Source organism: Podarcis gaigeae, assembly GCF_964106915.1.
Source record: "Podarcis gaigeae genome assembly, chromosome: 7".
NCBI lineage: Eukaryota > Metazoa > Chordata > Lepidosauria > Squamata > Lacertidae > Podarcis > Podarcis gaigeae.
The window spans coordinates 45,945,072-45,964,871 of NC_139683.1; the positions used below are offsets into that span (position 1 = coordinate 45,945,072).

Genomic DNA, 19,800 nt, shown 5'->3' on the forward strand with positions numbered 1-19,800 from the left:
AAACTGCTTAAATGAAAGAGTATTATATTTCTATGATCCTATATGGTAAATTAAAACAATCCGAATGGTCACCACCATTTTATTATTATAAATTAATTTTCTTCCATCATACATAAAACAGAAATAGAAACAGAACAACAAACGTAATAATACAAAAATATCAGAAATAACTAAGGGAGGCACGAATTAATTATTGTAATTGGTCAACAAAATCTGAAGATATGAGGAGACACCAGTTAATGAAACCATTAAAAGCTCTGCATTTTCTGTGCTTGCAGCACCAAAGAGTTCTGGTACTGAATAAGAAATAATAATAAACCTTTATTGTCACTACACCACCTGTGTGCAGTGAAATTAAACGAGCCCCCCCCCCCCCAGTCTTGTTCACACTGTGTGTGCTTGTCGGAGGTCAATTGCACCGCTAGTAAATAACCCGTTGGTAAAAATAATAGAAGTCCAACCACAGTATAGAAATGTTCTGGCTCTTCTAAACTTTTGGAAACCTTTGTATTGTGGGTAATCATTCCTGTGATTGCAAGGCTACAAAAATGTTAATACTGTAGATTTTGGCAGGCTCTGTAGTCTTCGTTCATAGTGCTATTGAATATCCTAGCTCCACCATTCCCACCACCATTTTAGCTAATTGTGCCCCCCCCAATTACGGTAAATACTTTCAGTCTTGCACTTTTGATCCAAAACATTAAGGACTCGTGTTTCTTCCTCTTCTTCTTCTCACGTTCCATGGGTAATTATGGACATCGTGCTTAAATGAATAAATGCTTATTGCAAAATTATCTTCTTTTTTTAAGATCCTTGGTGCAGTATTTCCAATTGTATGGAAAGTCCATTGCAGCTCTGCTCTCAGTTTATGTTGCAAGATCAATTAGTGTTAGTAGTCATCCACCTTAAAGCAGACTTGGAGAGAAAGAACGGAAGTCTTCTAGCTCACTCTCATTTAGGCACAGATAAGATTAAACTAATAACTTTGCATTATGATATGATCTTCTTAGCAGTAAAATACATTACTGCCCCCTAGTGGACTCTCTCTCTCCCCACAGAGAGAAAGAGAGCTATCAAAGTGATCCAGGTTTCATTTCAACTACTGTACTGTCATTTCTTTCCTTGTTTAAAATGTCACCTAATCCTTAAGTGCTTTTGGACTTCGGAGATGGGGTGCATAACCTTTATTAGAGATTCATCTTTATTCAGATTTTTTTGTTTTAAAAATGTGCACTTTTTAGAAATGCTCAGATAAAGCATCAGTCAGAAAACGCTTTCTTGCTGTGACAGAACACCTAGCTCTGCTTTCATTTTTAACCCTTCCTTTGTGTCATAGGGCTGTCCTAGATAAAAAAAGGCACACGTCTAATACTGAACTCTTTATTTGCAAGAGAAACACTTACAAGCAGCTACCACGGTGCTCTGGACACGCACACATTTCTAGTCTCCAGGCATCTGTCCACAGATCTGGGCCCTATGGAGCAGTTGGAGCAACAGGGAGACCCTACTCTGCTGCTGGCTTATAAACCCTCCCCAGTCGGGTTGCATGCCCACAACCTGAGACTGTTCCTGCATGTAAGGCGCCACTTTTCTTCCCACCTCAAGATCCTCATGGTTCGAGGGAGACAAGAGGGACAAGGGAAGGTCAGCTGAACAGCCTCCTCTTCTTCCTCCTCCACATCTGACATGCCTTCCTGTCTCAGCCTGCCTTGACTCTCCCTTCTCTCCTGGCTCCGGCCTTGCGGGCAGCCAGACCCCATAAATCAGTGGTCACCTCTTCTGGGTCACTCCCCTGGTCCCCTGCCTCAGTCACACGTTCTTTGGAGCCCTGCCAGTCCCTGACACTTTGCAATTCGAAAGAGGACGCGTACCGACCTAGAAATAAGAGAATTCAATATGCCCCACTACTGCATCTTCTATACCACCAGAAGCTGACCACCCTCAGTACTCATAGTAACACTGAGTCTAGAAATACTATACTATACTGTTCTATAGTCTAGAAATACTATACTGTTAGTTGGTAAGCTGGAATTAGTCCAGTTTTAGAGCCACATTAGAGTTTATTTTGTAATCTGTTTTGACCTCTTGCCTGCTTTCCCCTACCCTTTCATTCTTAGTAGTTTCACAATTTGACCACTGAAGTGTGATTGCCAACCTCTGGATTCTGGAATCCCCACATCTAGACACTTGGAATCCATGCTACAGAAAGTTTAAGATCAGAGGCATGAGAAACCAGCGCATTCTGTTGAACTCTGCAAGAGATAAATTCAGTTTTCCACAAGCTGAAATAATTGATGTTATCCACTTTGTGACCATCTCCAATTAACCCATCTTAGAATGCATCTCTAGATGTTCATAGGACATTGTTTATATACATCATACTAAATCCTTCTGCAAAACAGAATCCTTGGGTCATTTTGTTCACTTTTGTTGGGCAGAATAATGTCTGGGTCCTCTCTTGCTAGGTTGCTCAGTGCTTGCATTTGTTGAGTTTACAGTTCTCTGAATTTGGTGCCTCCTAATGTAACAACTCAGTCTACTCAAGCAGTGGCCACAAGTGCAGGCATTTTCAACAAATGCACCATTGCAACATGGGTGTCAGGTAGCTACTTGGCTGAACCCAAGTACCGTATATTCACAAAATATTGCAAAATAGATTTGTACTCTTTTTCAGAGGTTGTGCTTCAGAGGTGTCTCCTCCAGCAGGTTATTTCAAATACGTACTTAATTTAGCTGGTACTCACTTAAGTCAATAGGAGCAGCTTAAGAACACTGCTGTTGTCCTAGTGCCCACTCAAGAACCACTCTCCTCACTTGAAGGGTGTTTCTGAGGGAGCACTAGGACAAAACCAGGACTCCACCCCCATCCCACGGCTGACCAACATACATGCAATAATTGGAGACCCAAATGTCTAGAGTGCAGCCAGTGCACATATGTATTTGTGTTATTGTGCTTTTATGGATGTTGCATTGTAATTCCTTGAGGATTAGGTATTCTTCTACATCTGGTTAGAAGCCAAACTGACTCCAAGGAAGGAGTGTGTCAAAGATTCTGTTGGCAGTGATGACATTTTCCTATCTTCAAGCAACAGGATGACTACAGCTGACTTGGTAGTTTTAGGGCCCATGTGAGAAATGTACCGTATTTTTCGCTCTATAAGACACACTTTTCCTCTCCTAAAAAGTAAGGGGAAATGTGTGTGCTCTTATGGAGCGAATGCAGGCTGCGCAGCTATCGCTGAAGCCAGAAGAGCAAGAGGGATCGGTGCGCAGCGATCCCTCTTGCTCTCCTGGCTTCAGCAATAGCCACAAGAAGCCTATTGAGCGCAGCGGGAGCACTCCTCCCTCTTCGCTCAAGAGGCTTTGCGTTGCATTCTTGTTTCTTGTTTTCCACCTCTAAAAACTAGGTGCGTCTTATACGGCAAAGAAATACGGTAGTTTCCTGCTGCTGTATTGCACAGCTGCTCTTTTCACCTATTGGCTGTGAAGTACAGTGGTACCTCGGATTACATACGCTTCAGGTTACAGACTCCTCTAATCCAGAAATAGTACCTCGGGTTAAGAACTTTGCTTCAGGATGAGAACAGAAATCGTGCTCTGGCAGTGCGGTGGCAGCAGGAGGCCCCATTAGCTAAAGTGGTGCTTCAGGTTAAGAACAGTTTCAGGTTAAGAACGGACCTCCGGAACCAATTAAGTACTTAACCCGAGGTACCACTGTAGTGTCCTACTTCCGGTGGCCCTTGGCAACCCTCCTCACCCCCAGCTGCTATACAGCAGAGGCACAGTGCAGAACATTGGAGTTAGGGCACTGGCTGCACAGCCAGAAGGGAGCACACGGCTAGTTTAGGCAGCTTATTACTGGAACACTATCCATAGGAACCCTTTTACCATAGGTGTTGGGCCCTATGCGTAGTTCTCTGATCAGGACTGCAAGTACTGTTTCTAATATAGTGCAGATTAGAATATAGTTTGACACAGTCATACACTTCAGGTTTATATTTACAGTTTAATAAAAGTATAAATTCAAGTCTCAACATCTGTCTTCTATACTATAAAGGTTTAACAAACTACTTATTAAATAAATTAAGAAAGGTTTAAACAAATGTAGTTTTCTGTTGGCTAAGGGACGTTAAAATAATTTTGTTCTCTACATTGTGAACAGAATGACATAAAATAGCATCAAAGCAACAAAAAGTAAGATTTCTAATACAAGTGCCCTACTTCCTTCTACTAGATTTGAGGTCAATGCAGCACCTCGCGTCCATTCTCTTAGACAATGAATAACTTAATTGACCTGCTTATAAGACTAGTCATGCTATGAACGTGTTTTGTAGAACGGAGAAAAGGGACAGAGGATACAAAATGATTTAATAACTTTATCATTCAACTTTTCCAGCTGTGCTAAAATAATAGAACATAGAATTACACCATTGTATACCAGAAACCCCTTTGTCACCAAAGCATTGACATTTGCCCTACCTATGACATACAACATTCTTCCTTTACTTTTCGGCATAAAATGCCTCGTTTGTTTTAGTTCCTTATATAAACTGGGTGTTCAAAATCAATGAAAAGTTCTTTGATGGCAAACTCCTGGAAAAAAAAAAACTACCTCATGTGCCACATTATTTTATTAATTATGTTACTATTAATAAACTCTCTAAGATCTTTTTTCTGTGCATATGCATGCACAATTTCAGAAGACCGTTTGTGGAAATAGTTATCCAAATTGTTCTTGGAACTAGCTATTTCACTTTTGAAATACTGCAGCAACTATACAATTAAATAGCCAGCAATTTCAAAATCAGAACAGAAACAAGTATTTTATAAATGTAAGCATGCTTGTCTAAGAAGTCAAGCAGCTCACACTTATTTAACAAATTTATACTTCATTCTAATACACAATCATATGCATCTTTTTTTGAAAGATAAATGTAAGGGATCCAAGACCCGTTTGCTTTTGTGGAACTTCCAGATGGCTGTGCTTAGGAATTGCAGCACAATCCTATATACCATGGATATTTTTATGTATGCAATGTTTCTGTACCTTCTTTCATCACAAACCATTCCTAAGACATGATTAACTTTGTTCCAGGCAATTTGCAAACTTCTGCATAAAATAAAATAAAAATCTCAACTCAAATTTATATGACACAGATTATATTTACCAAATATAGTCTATTCCTGCAAGTAATTCCCTTTGAGTAAATTTAACAGGAATCAAATTGTTAAAGGCAATTTTCTTTCTAATCTAATGTTTCACCACATGCTTATAAGAATTTGTCTGAATTGGAGTTAAATACAAATAAATGGTGTATCTGTTAATTATAAATCCAAAAATTAACTTATTCTCTGCAATCATGCACCATCTAAAATATGTGATTTAATCTTTGGGAGACTATCTACAGCCTACTGCAGAATATTCAGAGCAAGATGCTTTTCCATATCCTTGGATAGCATTTATATTAACCCATCATTGCCTTATCCTCCCTAAACAGCCCCCCCCCCCAATTTATAGAAATCTCACAGACATATCAAGCACTGTCTTGGTTATTAACTGAATGGTCCCAATGAAGTTTCAGAAAAGAAAAGTTCATGCATACTGCGAAGTCTGCACCAAAATGAGTAATATTCATATTACAGAAGCTATTGTTCCTATTTATCTTAAAACTCTCTGCTGTATATTCCCTTTTTGCAAGGTGGCATTTAAGTCCAATTACTAGACTTAAAATGTTAAATTCTAGCCTACAGATAGAATGGTTTTCTTTTGCAAGTATACAAATAATAATGTCTGTCACCATTCTAAAAACTGTTCTCTCAGTTGAAGGGATTATGGCCGAGATCCTGAAGGCCTCTCAGGCCGAAAGAAGGGCTTGCTATATTATGCAGTGCATTTTCTTTTCATTACTAGCAACAGCCTGTACTATCTTCAGCACCATCACATTGGGAGTTTTCCCCATTTGTGGAGGCGGCTTTTCAGGAGGCCAAATCTAGAAGGCACCCCTGCTATGTATGTGGAGGCTACAAGCAGCCCTTTAAAATCAGCAACTTTTGTAATAATCCTCATTCTCCTTTAAACTAATGTGGGACAATAAGACAACCATACAAAATTATAGGCTTTCAGATTTTAGAGGCATTTTGTAATACTGAAACACTATTCCTTTATTGTGCTGATTTTTAAAAATTCCTGTACTTAGCTCCGAGGCTTAGCTTGCTTTTGCAATTTATTACTGACACTACTATGAAAACGTATTTAAAACAAATACCATTTAGAGAATTAAAAATATTTATACATGAAAGCAGCTGACAGTATAAAAATCAACAGTGAAATTAGAGATCATACATATAAAATAAAAATACCAACAGGAAATTGTCCCTTTAACATAAAGGGGTTGGGGAGAAAAAGAAAGGCAAAAGATATAAAAAAGACTGCATTGTTAATTAACCTAAACTTGGTTTAGCGTTCTTGATAGGAGAGGTTGACCACTCAAATACTGATTTGTATTGTCAGTCTAAGCACTTATAATGCAACAACTCCATAGCATTAGAAATGTTTTCAGGACAAACTTTAGCTGCCACTAAAGCTTATGAAGATTCAATGAGCAAAATGTAGTAATAATATGACAAGCTACTGTAAGACACTTTATATTTTAATACAAAAGGATTCTTCGTTCAATAGCCTTTCGGCAAATAGGACATTCACTCATTCGATCGCCACAAAGCTGACATGTTCCGTGACCACAGAGAAAGATCATATTCTTTAGACGGTCCAAACACACGGGACACATGGTCTGTAAGAGACAAAAATGAAACTAAAGAACTGTCTGGAGGCAAATAATAACCAAGTATTATACCTTATTAGCTTACTACGCCTAATGTAAATACCATTTTCAGAAAGTGAGGCTGGTGAAATAAATACCATAAAAAACTCTGAAGGATACTCATCAACCACCTGCCTTAAAATAGTGTTGCTAAAATTTAACTCAGCAATTAAAAATTCTCAAAGCACTTAACATACATCTTTAGCGTTCCTCACAGAAAGATACACCAGAATCATTTTGTGTTGTATATGGGCTTAGGCCAACTTCACATTTGCTAAATACATTCAAAGTTTTGAAGCAATGCTACATTCTTCATATTTTTATTATCATGACCATCATTGCTAAGGACATAACTGTCTTTGTAAATGACATCTATTTTATACAATTAAAAGGTATAGTGAAACATGAAATAAATCTGTCACACAGAAACAGACTGTGAAGCTCATTTAAACACTTCTGAAAGTTTGGAAACACACAAACCCTTTCGGAATTTCTAATGGCAACTAAAAATGAAATCTCCATATATTTCCAGATATTATGACCCCTTTGAGTCTGTAGAACTCTGTCTGATGTGATATTAAATAAAAATGGAGGCCGTGACTTTATTAGAACGCCCAAGTGCTGTCTGTACCAAAGGAGGCCAGAAAGGAGACTGTTGGTCCTGCCTACAGGACAGAAAGGAAGGCAGAGTCTAGTTTGGATGACTTAGCTGATTTGTCCTTGGAAGGATAGACCATTCAGGAAACTCACTGCTCAGTTGGAGGATCACTGCTGTCCTGAAAATAAGTTTAAATATAAGTTTGGGGGCGGGGAGGGGAACAAACTAAAGGTGGCTTTTGGCTTTTTATCTGCGCATTCATCTTTCTCCCCTCCTTTTTAATAAAAGCATAAAAATTAGGAATGCTTTTGAAAGCAGGACTAGTAGTAGTTTCCTGTGGATTTGTTCTCTTTGGCTCTTGTTCTGTTCTCTGGTGGCAGGGGAGAAGAGACTATGGATTATATCCAGCACTGTACAAACAGTTCCACTCATGCAATGGGATTTCCCCTTCCTCTTCTCTCCCCGCGCACCCCTCTGCCGTTTACGTAAGAACCATTGCTGTTTATACTTTCTGCAGTGTTTATGCTAGAAAGTGGGCAGAGGAGAGGAGAAAGAATAAGACATGAATAGATGAGGGAGTGCCTTTGCAGTGATTGTCTTAGCAGTAGCACCCTACTGGCACTTTCTTGCTGCCCTGATTCGAGGGAGCTGAACTCAACACTACTACCTGGAACTACTCTCTTACTTTTATCACTGTTATTTATTTTTACCATCAGCTTTGTGGATAAGGGCTGGGTAACAAAATAGTGGACTAATAGATAAAGGCTGATAAAGTCCAAATAGAAATGTCATTTCTAATAAGGATTTTTTTTATTTTAAAAAAACCCTTCTACATGGCAGGGTTTCACTATTTGCAGAGGTTTAAAACCCATATTCAATCTGCCATAAAGTCTGAAGAAAAGAAATGTAATTCTTTCAAATGATGAGGCTTTTGTCCTACATTCCAATTGTTAAACATACGTGAAATGAGTTGCTTTTCCGCAACATACATCCATGCATCATTTTTTAAAAATCCAGTTTGTGTCTGTGGACATTTTATGTGAAAACAGAAGAAAGAGTACGTCCTGAATCTTTTTCCATTTTTTTATAAAATTTATTACTGAACCTAAAAGATGCTTAGGGAGATATTCTAGAGTTGATGACAATAACTGCAGCGTACAGTATGCCTACTATTTATATTCCTTTAATTGTTGTTTTAATTAGTGTAACTTGCCCCATGACGTTAAGATGAAGGATTGGTGATAAAATAAAATAACAATAATAATATTCATAACATAAACCTTTATATTGATAACTTGCATATAATGCCTTAAAAAAACAAAGCTTTCTTTTGATATTGATCATAAAAGTTATCTATTTTTTTTACCTGTTCCTTTATGTCCTGCAACTGCTGCTGCAATTTCTGTACATCAGCGTTGACATTGGTATTGTCCTTGTCTTTCTGCAGAACAGGAATGTTTCCACTTGCTACACAATGCAGAGAAAAGACAATGGTGACACGAAATACTTACAAAAGAGCTGAACCAATTTAAAAATTACTACTAGCCCCTTAATTGCATCAGAACAATGGTTCCAATGCAATCCATTTCCTGAATCAGGAAGGAGTTTGCAAATTGAAACCACTGCTAACAGAAAAATAAACTCACCAATGTCATCTGTGGAGTCTTCTGTACCTTTCCCACCACAACACATAATGAAAGGCACTCTTCGCTCTACCACTGCCCGACACTGTACACATTTTTTCATCAGGCTGGCACAATCTGGAGGGGGGGAAATTATTCAGATTGATGCAGCTTTTTTTACTTATTTAATGTAAAAGTGGAATGTAATGAACAGATTAACAAGAAAATATCGTAGGGAGCCTAGAACACATAGCACACCCGTTTTGCATAGTCCTCACCAGTGAATATTGATTCATCCATGTTAGGAACTCGAGACAGTTTTATCATCTAGCGCAAGATAGTTTCAAAAAGGTATGCTCCTCCCACCCACCAGCATGTACAATCAGTTATTCACTTTTATAAGCAAAGGGATAAATCTCACACTAATCTGGGACTAAGCTTTTCCTCTTCTCTGGTAAGGGGGTGGGCAGAACATCCCTTATACATCTGAGTGAGACAAACTCAGAAACTGACTTTTATATTTTAATACATCCATCTTCCAATAAACTCGATCTACTTCAGTAAGTGAATTTAATCATCTTATTCCACAGTACAATTGTTAGCCACCAAAAGAACTTACTTTCACAAGCACACATGTGTCCACACGGCTGAAAGAGCACAGCTGCTTTTTTGTCTGAACATACTACACATTCTTCAATCTACAAAGAAAAATTACATAGCTCTTCAACTTTTCATAAAGAAGCTTTTAGTTTCTCAATTGTAGCTTAATCAGCTTAATGTCTGTTCTGGGCACATTAGTTCAAAATATGATTAAATATAACACTATAAAGCATATAGAATAACACGTCTTGCTAGGAAGACACAATGGCTCCAGTCTCACAACATTTGATCATTCTTTGAGTGTGTCAGCACTTAGGAAAGGATGATTACCTGACATTCAGAAGACATCTTAAGGCAGCCCTGTTCAGGGAAGTTTTTAATATGTAATGCTGTACTGTTTTTAACACTGATTGGGAGCCGCCCAGAGTGGCTGGGGAAACTCAGCCAGATGGGCGGGGTATAAATAATAAATTATTATTATTATTATTATTATTATTATTATTATTATTATTATTATTATCTGATAGACACAATACGCTTGTATTTTTTTTTAAAAAAAAGCTTTTCACAAATCCCTCACAAATACTCCTGAGTTAGCTTAGCAACAGATTGGAAACTGGTTAAAAAAAAGAATGACTAAATGGACAGTCCTCACAGTGGAGTGAGGTGAGACAGGGTCCCCTAAGCAACCAGTGGTTTTTAATTTTTTCATAAATGATTTGGACTTAAAGAGGAGCAGCAAGGTGGGCAAGTCTGCAAACACCAAATTCTTCAGGGTGGTGAAAACCAAAGGAAACTGCAGAGATGCAAAAGGATGTCTCCCAAAACTGTAGACCTAGTAAAGGTGCAGAGAAAGTCGATCAACATAGTCGTGAGGGTGGAGCACATTCTGTACAAAGGAAGGTGAAAATAATAATAATAATAATTTATTATTTGTACCCTGCCCATCTGGTTGGGTTTCCCTAGCCACTCTGGGCGGCTTCCAACAAAGATAAGAGATACACTGAAATGTCACATATTAAAAACTTCCCTGAACAGGGCTGCCTTCAGATGTCTTCTGAATGTCAGGTAGATGTTTATCACTTTGACATCTGATGGGAGGGCATTCCACAGGGCGGGCGCCACTACCGAGAAGGCCCTCTGCCTGGTTCCCTGTAACTTGGCCTCTCGCAGTGAGGGAACCGCCAGAAGGCCCTCGGAGCTGGACCTCAGTGTCCGGGCAGAACGATGGGGGAGGAGACGCTCCTTCAGATATACTGGACCGAGGCCGTTTAGGGCTTTAAAGGTCAGCACCAACACTTTGAATTGTGCTCGGAAACGTACTGGGAGCCAATGTAGGTCTTTCAAGACCGGTGTTATATGGTCTCGGCGGCCGCTCCCAGTCACCAGTCTAGCTGCCGCATTCTGGATTAGTTGTAGTTTCCGGGTCACCTTCAAAGGTAGCCCCACGTAGAGCGCGTTGCAGTAGTCCAAGCGGGAGATAACCAGAGCATGTACCACTCTGGCGAGACAGTCTGCAGGCAGATAGGGTCTCAGCCTACGTACCAGATGGAGCTGGTACACAGCTGCCCTGGATACAGATTTGACCTGTGCCTCCATGGACAGCTGTGAGTCCAAAATGACTCCCAGGCTGCGCACCTGGTCCTTCAGGGGCACAGTTACCCCATTCAGGACCAGGGAATCCTCCACACCTGCCCGCCTCCTGTCCCCCAAAAACAGTACTTCTGTCCTGTCAGGATTCAACCTCAATCTGTTAGCCGCCATCCATCCTCCAACCGCTTCCAGACACTCACACAGGACCTTCACCGCCTTCACTGGTTCTGATTTAAAAGAGAGGTAGAGCTGGGTATCATCTGCATACTGATGAACACCCAGCCCAAACCTCCTGATGATCTCTCCCAGTGGCTGCATGTAAATGTTGAAAAGCATGGGGGAGAGGACAGAACCCTGAGGCACCCCACAAGTGAGCGGCCAGGGGTCTGAACACTCATCCCCCACCACCACTTTCTGAACACGACCCAGGAGGAAGGAACGGAACCACTGTATGACAGTGCCCCCAGCTCCCAGCCCCTCAAGACGGTCCAGAAGGATGTTATGGTCGATGGTATCAAACGCCGCTGAGAGATCCAGCAGAACTAGGAAACAGCTCTCACCTTTGTCCCTAGCCCGCCGGAGATCATCAACCAGTGCGACCAAGGCAGTTTCAGTCCCATGATGAGGCCTGAATCCCGACTGGAATGGATCCAAATGGTCCGCTTCTTCCAGGCGTGCCTGGAGTTGTTCAGCAACCACTCGCTCAATCACCTTGCCCAAGAATGGAAGGTTTGAGACTGGGCGATAATTGGCCATCGTGGCCGCATCTAAAGATGATTTTTTAAGAAGCGGTTTAATAACCGCCTCTTTCAGCGGGTCTGGGAAGGCTCCCTCACGGAGGGAAGCATTCACCACCCCACGAAGCCCATCGCCCAGTCCTTCCCGGCTAGCTTTTATAAGCCAGGATGGGCAAGGATCCAGGAGACAGGTGGTTGGCTTCACTCGTCCAAGCAGCCTGTCCACATCCTCGGAGGTAAAAGCTGGGGGCGGGCTTTAGCTTCAAAAGCCAACCAGTGAGAGTTGGAAAAGGTTTATAAAATTCTGCAAAGCATGCAGAAAGTGGAGAGAGATTTCTTTTCTTTTACTCATATCACCAGAACTTGGGATCATCTAATGAAAACAATTGGCAGAGGATTTAGAACAGTCAAAAGTAATTTATAAGAATATAACAGTCTGCTGCTTAGGACTATGAAACAGACTGTCATTTGCTTAAGTGTTTCTGCTGTTTGATTCTAAGAGCATCATTTAAAATGCTCGAAGTTTAAAATGGCGCGTAAACACTTATATTTTAAGGTATGTCATACTAAAATGAGCTGGAAATAAAAGCACGCACCTTTGTCCTGGATTGAACTTGTTCTTTGCAGATAAGGCATTTCTTGACTCTTGGTGAACAGAGAGAACAGGTAGCAATATGCCCACATGGACCAAATAGAGTATCTCTCTTCATATCAGAACATACCATGCATTCTTCTAAGGTTTCTGAATCATTGCTGATCATAGAAGGGCTCCGGGAACCAACCTGACCACTAAACACAAATATTCATTGAGATATTATATAAATATTCAACATAATCTGCATAGTTCACCTAACCAGCCATGTTAGTGGAAGCCGTGTACAATGACTTCCACATGCGTAACAGGGCTTTCCCCTCCTCTCCACCTCCTGCATCCCCCAAAATTAGCTTGGGATGAGAACCCCTAGAAGAGAGTACATGGGAGGGGAGAGGGGGCATCATTCCATTTGGTAAGTTGCAATGCTTTTGCAGGTTGAATGATTGGAAAAAGATGGGTGTTCAATTCCACCCTATACAGTGGACGCTCTGGTTGTGAACGAGATCCGTGCGGGAGGGACAGTCGCAACGCGCAGCACCGTGTCTGCGCACGCATGGGTCATGATTCGGCGCTTCTGCGCCGAAACCCGGAAGTAAGCCGTTCCGGAACTTCCGGGTTTGGTGCGGTGCGCAACCTGAAACACCTGTAACCCAAGGTATGACTGTATATGTAATCATTTTGCGTTATATCATACTTTGTTGTATTGCGTCAAGATTAATATTTACTCATCTGCATTGGAAATTCAGGGGAATAGTAAACAATGCACCCTGCCATTAAGGCAGAAAGAACTAGGTAGAAAAAGGTGGCTATTCTATAGTGCTTAAAATCATGCCAAGGGCAAAAAACCTTAAGCTTGGTAAGTATATTATTATTTTATTTTTTTACATTCCTCCTGGACTGTTTTAACACTTAGAGCGGCACTGACATTTAGTAAAAATGGAAAACAAATAACAGAAGAATTTCTTTAATACTTCTTAAAATGTCACAAAGTGTGCATGTAAAGCTGAATTCATCAAAACTCAATCAGGCTAGGTATTATGCAAAAAAAAACCTGACAAATGGTCTTAATAAATATATTACAGAACAGTTTCTTCTCTGAGGTTCCCCTCCCTTAACAGGAAAACATGGCTATATGCACTTTCGACTGACATTTAGTTAAATTTATGTTGGAAAACTGGCAAAACCTTGGATTATTATTTAAATATTTCAAAAACCTGTGAGGCTCACTGAAGAATAAAGAGGCAACAGCTGGGATCTAAAGTGCTGCAGACAGAGTTCAGATTGGGCACAGGAACCTTTACCTCATTCCTTCAATTGGCAAGTTTCCTAGGCAGCTCAAAAATCCAATGCATGGTCAGGGGCTTTCTACACCAATATCCCATGACACACAAGGTGCTGCCCCTGGGAGAATATTTGCAACAGTGTGTATGTGGATGGAAGAGCCGATTTTGATCATGGCTCATATTCAAAAATTCCTGACTTCCTGTGTGATCTGGAACAGGGAGCATGCATTAAGTAATTTTCTATCTCAAAGTTCTGACCAATTTCAAAATGTTGCTGAGGGCACAGAATAGCCACAGTGGACAGTGAATTCAAAATTCAAAAATGAAAACATTGTATGAAATGTTAATTAAAAGTAAATGGCAAAATAAAATAAATGATTGAAGAAAAGGCTTCCACTAGCCCTGGGGTGGAGAAAACATTTTGGCTCCAGGGGCTGATTTTTTTCAGGCCCCATCCCGCAGGACAACTTGTGGGCAGAATAACTCACCTGTGTATCACATGTCATTATGATGTCATATGGTTGTCCTGCCTGCCCATTCAAATCCCCTGCATATGGTGTACCCCAAGCATTTGAGAACCATAGCTCAAGGTACATATCTTAAGGGGCATTGCTGCCCCATGTGTTGCACCATGGGAATGAAAAGGAGAAAGTAGTCTGCACTTTGCAGGCACTGACAGCAAGTGGAACTTCTCATTGTCAATGCTTGCAAAAGGAACCTTTCTCCCCTCTCGGTCAGCCCTATGCTTGGCGCTTCTCCAAGTGTTTGACATAGGGCTAGCAAAGGCTTCTTTCTCCCCTTCTGATCAAGTGATCAGGAGCAGAGAAAGAAGCCTGAATTTTTCAAGTATTGACTGTATACAGGAGAAATCCCTCTCTCAGTCAATGCCTGCAAAATACCAGGGCTGACTGTCTTTGCAGCCAAACTGAGCTGGACTTAATCCCTTGCTTGTCAGCTAAACCAAGGATTGTATACATTAAAACATTAAGAAACTTAAATGAGAACACCACTATTCAATTTAGCTCACATGAAACTAAATATTGTGAGAATGCAAATCTACCTTAATTTTATTTGCTTCTCTTAGAATTGGGATAAACGTACTTATTTATTTACCAGGTTTATTACCCACCCTTCACCCCATAATGTCCCAGGGCAGGTTACAACATATGTGTGTGTGTGTACTTTATCAGCTGTTCTATAGCAAACAGAAAATTGGAAAGGAAATGTGGGTTAATCCTATTGCGCTGCTACAATACAAACCTGACTTTTTCTTTGTGACATTTAGCCAATGCTTTACAGAGGCTAGGATCAGGACACAAGTCAAGGGGCGACTGACCCTTCTTATTACGAATACCAAGGTCAGCTCCGTTAGCTGCCAGGAAGCAGGCAATAGATGCTGCACTCTTCTTTTCTGCTCCCTGAGTACCCAGTCCCATTATCAACTGAAAGAAAGTAAATTCGCAACTAATGATGTACCTGAAAAATAATATCTTATGAGAAAACAAAACCAACAAGACAAAACTGTATCATTAATAGATCTGAGCAAATACTAGCCCTGAAGTGTAACTTCATGCAGTTAGTTCTTTTCAAAGTTCCTTGAACAGAGTGAAAGACTGTATCTTCAGGTAGTATCAAACACTGCACGTGCAGAGTTACAGTGGCATAGTGAGTGGGACTACCAGGTTGCCTCAGAAGATGGCGGATGGTGGGTTTTGCTCCGGTTGAGCAGCTCACTTGCTGTGAGAGCTGGGGGGGGGGGGAGAACAGAGGCAATGTGTACCCCCAAAGAGAGCCCAAAGGATAAATTTGGGCATCTAACAGTCTAGCGCCATCAAGGTTTTAAAGCTCTCTCAATGCTTTCTGGATCAGGAAGTGTTGCCCTTCCTCTCCCTCTCCCCACATACCATCTAAATCTGCTCCTTAGAGTCCTCCTACCCCATGGAGCTGATTTTGAGTATGCATGGGGAGCTGCAGAGAACATGAGAAGAGGAGGAAATCCCACGGGGAAAGTCCACTGCACTAGTGGAGCACTGGTGTTGGATATGATGCATGATGTTGACAGTTCTTTTGTACCAAGTCATTCATCCCACATACCAACCCTTCATGTGCAACTCAGCACAATTCTGGCATTTGCCATATTTTTAAGTTCAACTCTAACCCCCATCTGCTGTTAACACTACTGCCATAAAAATCACATAATTTCTCTGTAGTTATTTTTTCCTATTGTTCTGCCTCAATAAAACTACTTGAATAATAAAAATTAACTCACTTTCCTAGCATATACAACCACACAGACAAATATGCTCAAAATACTATCTAAAACTTATATATAAATTCTATTGTCAGTTTCTATCGTTTAGTACAAAGCATACAACTGAAAAGTTAGAAGCCATGCATACTATAATTATTTAGCTCATTTTTGTTCTGGATTACTGCTTGTTAATTCAAATGACATTTTATGAACTTTTAAAACGAAATATAAGCTGATTACCAAAATCAGAAATATTTGGGGATTTTAAAAAAATGTTTTTCTACCAAAGTTGTCCATGATAATATGCCAAACTAATTCTCAATTGGCATTTATATTTAATGGAATATTATCTTTAAATAATTGCTTTTCAGAAAACAGAAAGCAGTCCAAAACAAAACAGGATCTTGCAACATACTGCAGAGAGAAAGTATAGTAGAGAAGAAATAAATAAATTCAAATTATTTACTGTGTTCTTCGATGGCTCCCAAGCAGTATCTACCTTGCCCACATCTTGCATGTCTTGGAGCTGACGAAGCTGTGACAAAGTATGATGCCTCAGGGCTTCATGGAGGGGTGTATCCCCGTCTTTATCCTGAATATCCAGTTTAGCACCTGCACGAACTAGAAGCTGAGGAGAAACAATTCAACATTTTGAACATTTATTTTCTCACATAATGAGTCATAGACACATTAGAAACTCTGAAGTGCACAATAGCACATAAATTTGCCATGCAAAGTCACTTTAATTATGTTCAGACTTATTTGTATCTTTTACGCTATACAGTGGTACCTCTGGTTACGAACTTATTTCGTTCTGGAGGTCTGTTCTTAACCTGAAACCATTCTTAACCTGAGGTACCACTTTAGCTAATGGGGCCTCCCACTGCCACCATGCCGCCACCACACGATTTCTGTTCTCATCCTGGGGCAAAGTTTTTAACCCGAGGTACTACTTTCGGCTTAGTGAAGTCTGTAACCAAGGTGTTTGTAACCCAAGGTGTTTGCAACCCAAGGTACCACTGTATACTTTAAACTCCGTTTTTACCAAATCTAATTTTAATCTCAAGAAATATAACTAGCATACAATTTGATATGTCAGAGTTAAGTAACAAGCTGATAAGAATGGGCTGCATCTAATAGTTGAATGGCTGGGGGAATGCAGCCAGATGGGCAGGGTATAAATAATAAATTATTATTATATTATTGTTATAGTTGCATGACCAGAAGGCAGGTCAGACAACCAAACCTGCTCTTCCTCTTTCGCTGAAGCCCTAACACCCCCTCCAAAGTCTCTCCATGGGGTTGGGGACAGGGTTCCAGAACAGTGCAGGCCACAATGTACAGGAAGAGTGAGACTGCACTGTGCAGGCTTCCCCCATCTGATTTCAGATTATTTTCCCCACCTCGCACTACACCATAGATTAGGATGATAGGAACAAGCTACAACAAGCCTTAGGAATATTTCATCCCGAATTTTCCTCTGGGACAGCCACAAGGCATAATTCAGAAGTGTTGTTGTGCAAATCAATCAATGTACCCTACTTTTCAATCTACAATAGAACTAGCGAGAATATCAAAAGCAAGTGTATATTTCATTTTTTTAATGTTAATATAGCAACAGACAATATGTGTTTGAACAGAATTTAAGCATGATATATACTAGAGAGAATGAGCAAGCATATATATTGCAGGGTCCACACAACAGGAATTGTGTGCTTGTGGCCTGGTAAAATAAAAAAGCACCAAATTGTGCAACTGTAACCTACAGTCTGAGAAACTGCCTTATGGTCTACTATTGGTACCTTACCCGCACTATTTGGGTGTGCTGTCGTTCTACAGCAAGGTGCAGTGCAGTTTGTTGATTTACATTCTGGATATCCAGGTTAGCATTGCCCTGAAAGAGATGTTTCAATTGTTACTTATTAAAATTAAAACCAACAAGAAATCCTGAACTGGACCTTTTCTTGGGACGTGCATGGGCAAGCAGTGGGGTGGACAGATGAAGCCACCTTGCCATGTTCCCAAAAGCCAAAAAATATTTCATCTACATATTAGTTCATGAGGCTAAAACCAAATGAATATCTAACTATTTATAATAGCATACATTAAATATTGATCATGTGACATGAAAACCACATTAGATCTTTCCATTAGTCATCTTTAAAACCCAATTTATACATAAGAGCATAACACTACTTGCAAATGGAATTAATGTAAGCAACAACCCTCAAAATGTCTTACTAGATTAGACATTCAGTTGGTAACTTTCCCACTTGCTTACAATAAGGACAGCTGCTTCTGAATGAGCACCTTACCAAATGCGCAACTTAAGCTGCACTGGGACTAGCTGGTAAAATGGAGTGGGGGAGCCTTTCTTCCTGCAAGGTTAACTAGTGTGCGGCGGCTGTGAAAAGTGCAAATTCCATGGTAGGGATAATTAGGAAAGGAATTAAAACTGCCAGCATTATTATGCAGTTATACAAATTTATGATGTAACCACATTTGAATACTGTTCTTGTCACCTCACCTCAAAAAGGATATTTGTAGGGGCTAGAAAAGGTTCAGAAAAAGGTAACCAAAATGATCAAGGGGATTGAGCAACTTCCTTGTGAAGAAAGGTTGCAGTGCTTGGGACTCCTTAGTTTAGAGAAAGTGGAGAAAGTGGCCTGGGGAAAGTGGGTAGATAAAAGTTTCCCCCCTCTCTTATAATTATAGAGCTCATGGACATCCAATGAAGCTCAAAGTGGAAGACTCAAGACGGATAAAAGAAAGTACTTCTTCATGCAGCACACAGTTAAACTCTGGAACTCGCTTCCTTAGGAGGCAGTGATGGCTACCAGCCTGGATGACTTTAAAAGAGGATTCAAAAAATCCTAAACAAAAACATGAGAGGGCTATCAAGGGCTACAAGCCATGATGGCTATACTCTGCCTCCACAGTTGGAGGCAGCAATGCTTCTCAATGGCAGTTACTAGAAGCCACAGGAGGGGAGAGGGCTCTTGTGTATGAATCCTGATTGCAGGTTTCCCATAGGCATCTATCTGGCCAGCCACTGTGAGAACAGGATGCTGGACTGGGTGAGTTATTGGTCTGGTCCGGCAGGCTCTTCTTATGTTCTTACAAAAATGTTAATCACTAAAAAATCAGGGTCACCGTAAAATACACTTATATAACGTAGAAAATATAACTTTGTCATATCTGAACTGGCAAAACAGATCCCTCAGAATCTGTGTGTATTCCATTGATCTACCTCTGCAAACAAACCAGTGTTGCATGGATTATGGACAGGGCAACAGCTCTCTAGAAGAATAGGTGCTTTGCGTGCAAAAGATCCTAGATTCAACTTCTGGTATTTCCACAGTTGCCTCAAGTAGCAGGCAATGATAAAGAACTTTTCCAGACACCATGGAAAGTCAGTGACAGAGTAGACAATATTCATTGTACAAATACTCATGTACAAATGATCTAACTCATTAAAAGGCAAACTGGCATAGAAAAAAAGTTTTGGAGATATCTTTTAAAAAAAATATTGCCAAAGTATATTTTTTAAAAAAACAACCCTTACCTGATGCACCAAGAGTTCTGCCACTTCCACGTGATTATTAAGTGCTGCCAAATGCAAGGCAGTATAGCCATCATCTTTTTTCTCATCTACAATCCATGGTCTTGGGAGCTTAGACAGTAACACCCTCATTGCACT

At 40.3% G+C, this 19,800-nt stretch overlaps 1 protein-coding gene across 2 annotated transcripts in view; it reads right to left on the minus strand.

The window, feature by feature from the left end:
- Positions 1 to 3,986: 3,986 nt before the first annotated feature.
- Positions 3,987 to 19,800, minus strand: part of MIB1 (MIB E3 ubiquitin protein ligase 1) — a 44,012-nt gene continuing 28,198 nt past the window's right edge. The window contains exons 13-22 of one of the 2 annotated variants that reach the window (XM_083748231.1): positions 19,666 to 19,798; positions 17,908 to 17,994; positions 16,567 to 16,728; positions 15,110 to 15,291; positions 12,568 to 12,760; positions 9,661 to 9,739; positions 9,066 to 9,179; positions 8,786 to 8,886; positions 7,572 to 7,597; positions 3,987 to 6,791 (exon numbers count right to left, since the gene is read on the minus strand). In XM_083748231.1, coding sequence (XP_083604357.1) covers positions 6,761 to 6,791; positions 7,572 to 7,597; positions 8,786 to 8,886; positions 9,066 to 9,179; positions 9,661 to 9,739; positions 12,568 to 12,760; positions 15,110 to 15,291; positions 16,567 to 16,728; positions 17,908 to 17,994; positions 19,666 to 19,798 — 1,108 coding nt within the window. In that variant the 3' untranslated portion in view covers positions 3,987 to 6,760. The remainder of the gene's footprint in view (positions 6,792 to 7,571; positions 7,598 to 8,785; positions 8,887 to 9,065; positions 9,180 to 9,660; positions 9,740 to 12,567; positions 12,761 to 15,109; positions 15,292 to 16,566; positions 16,729 to 17,907; positions 17,995 to 19,665; positions 19,799 to 19,800) is intronic. The other variant, XM_083748230.1, reaches the window with a different exon arrangement.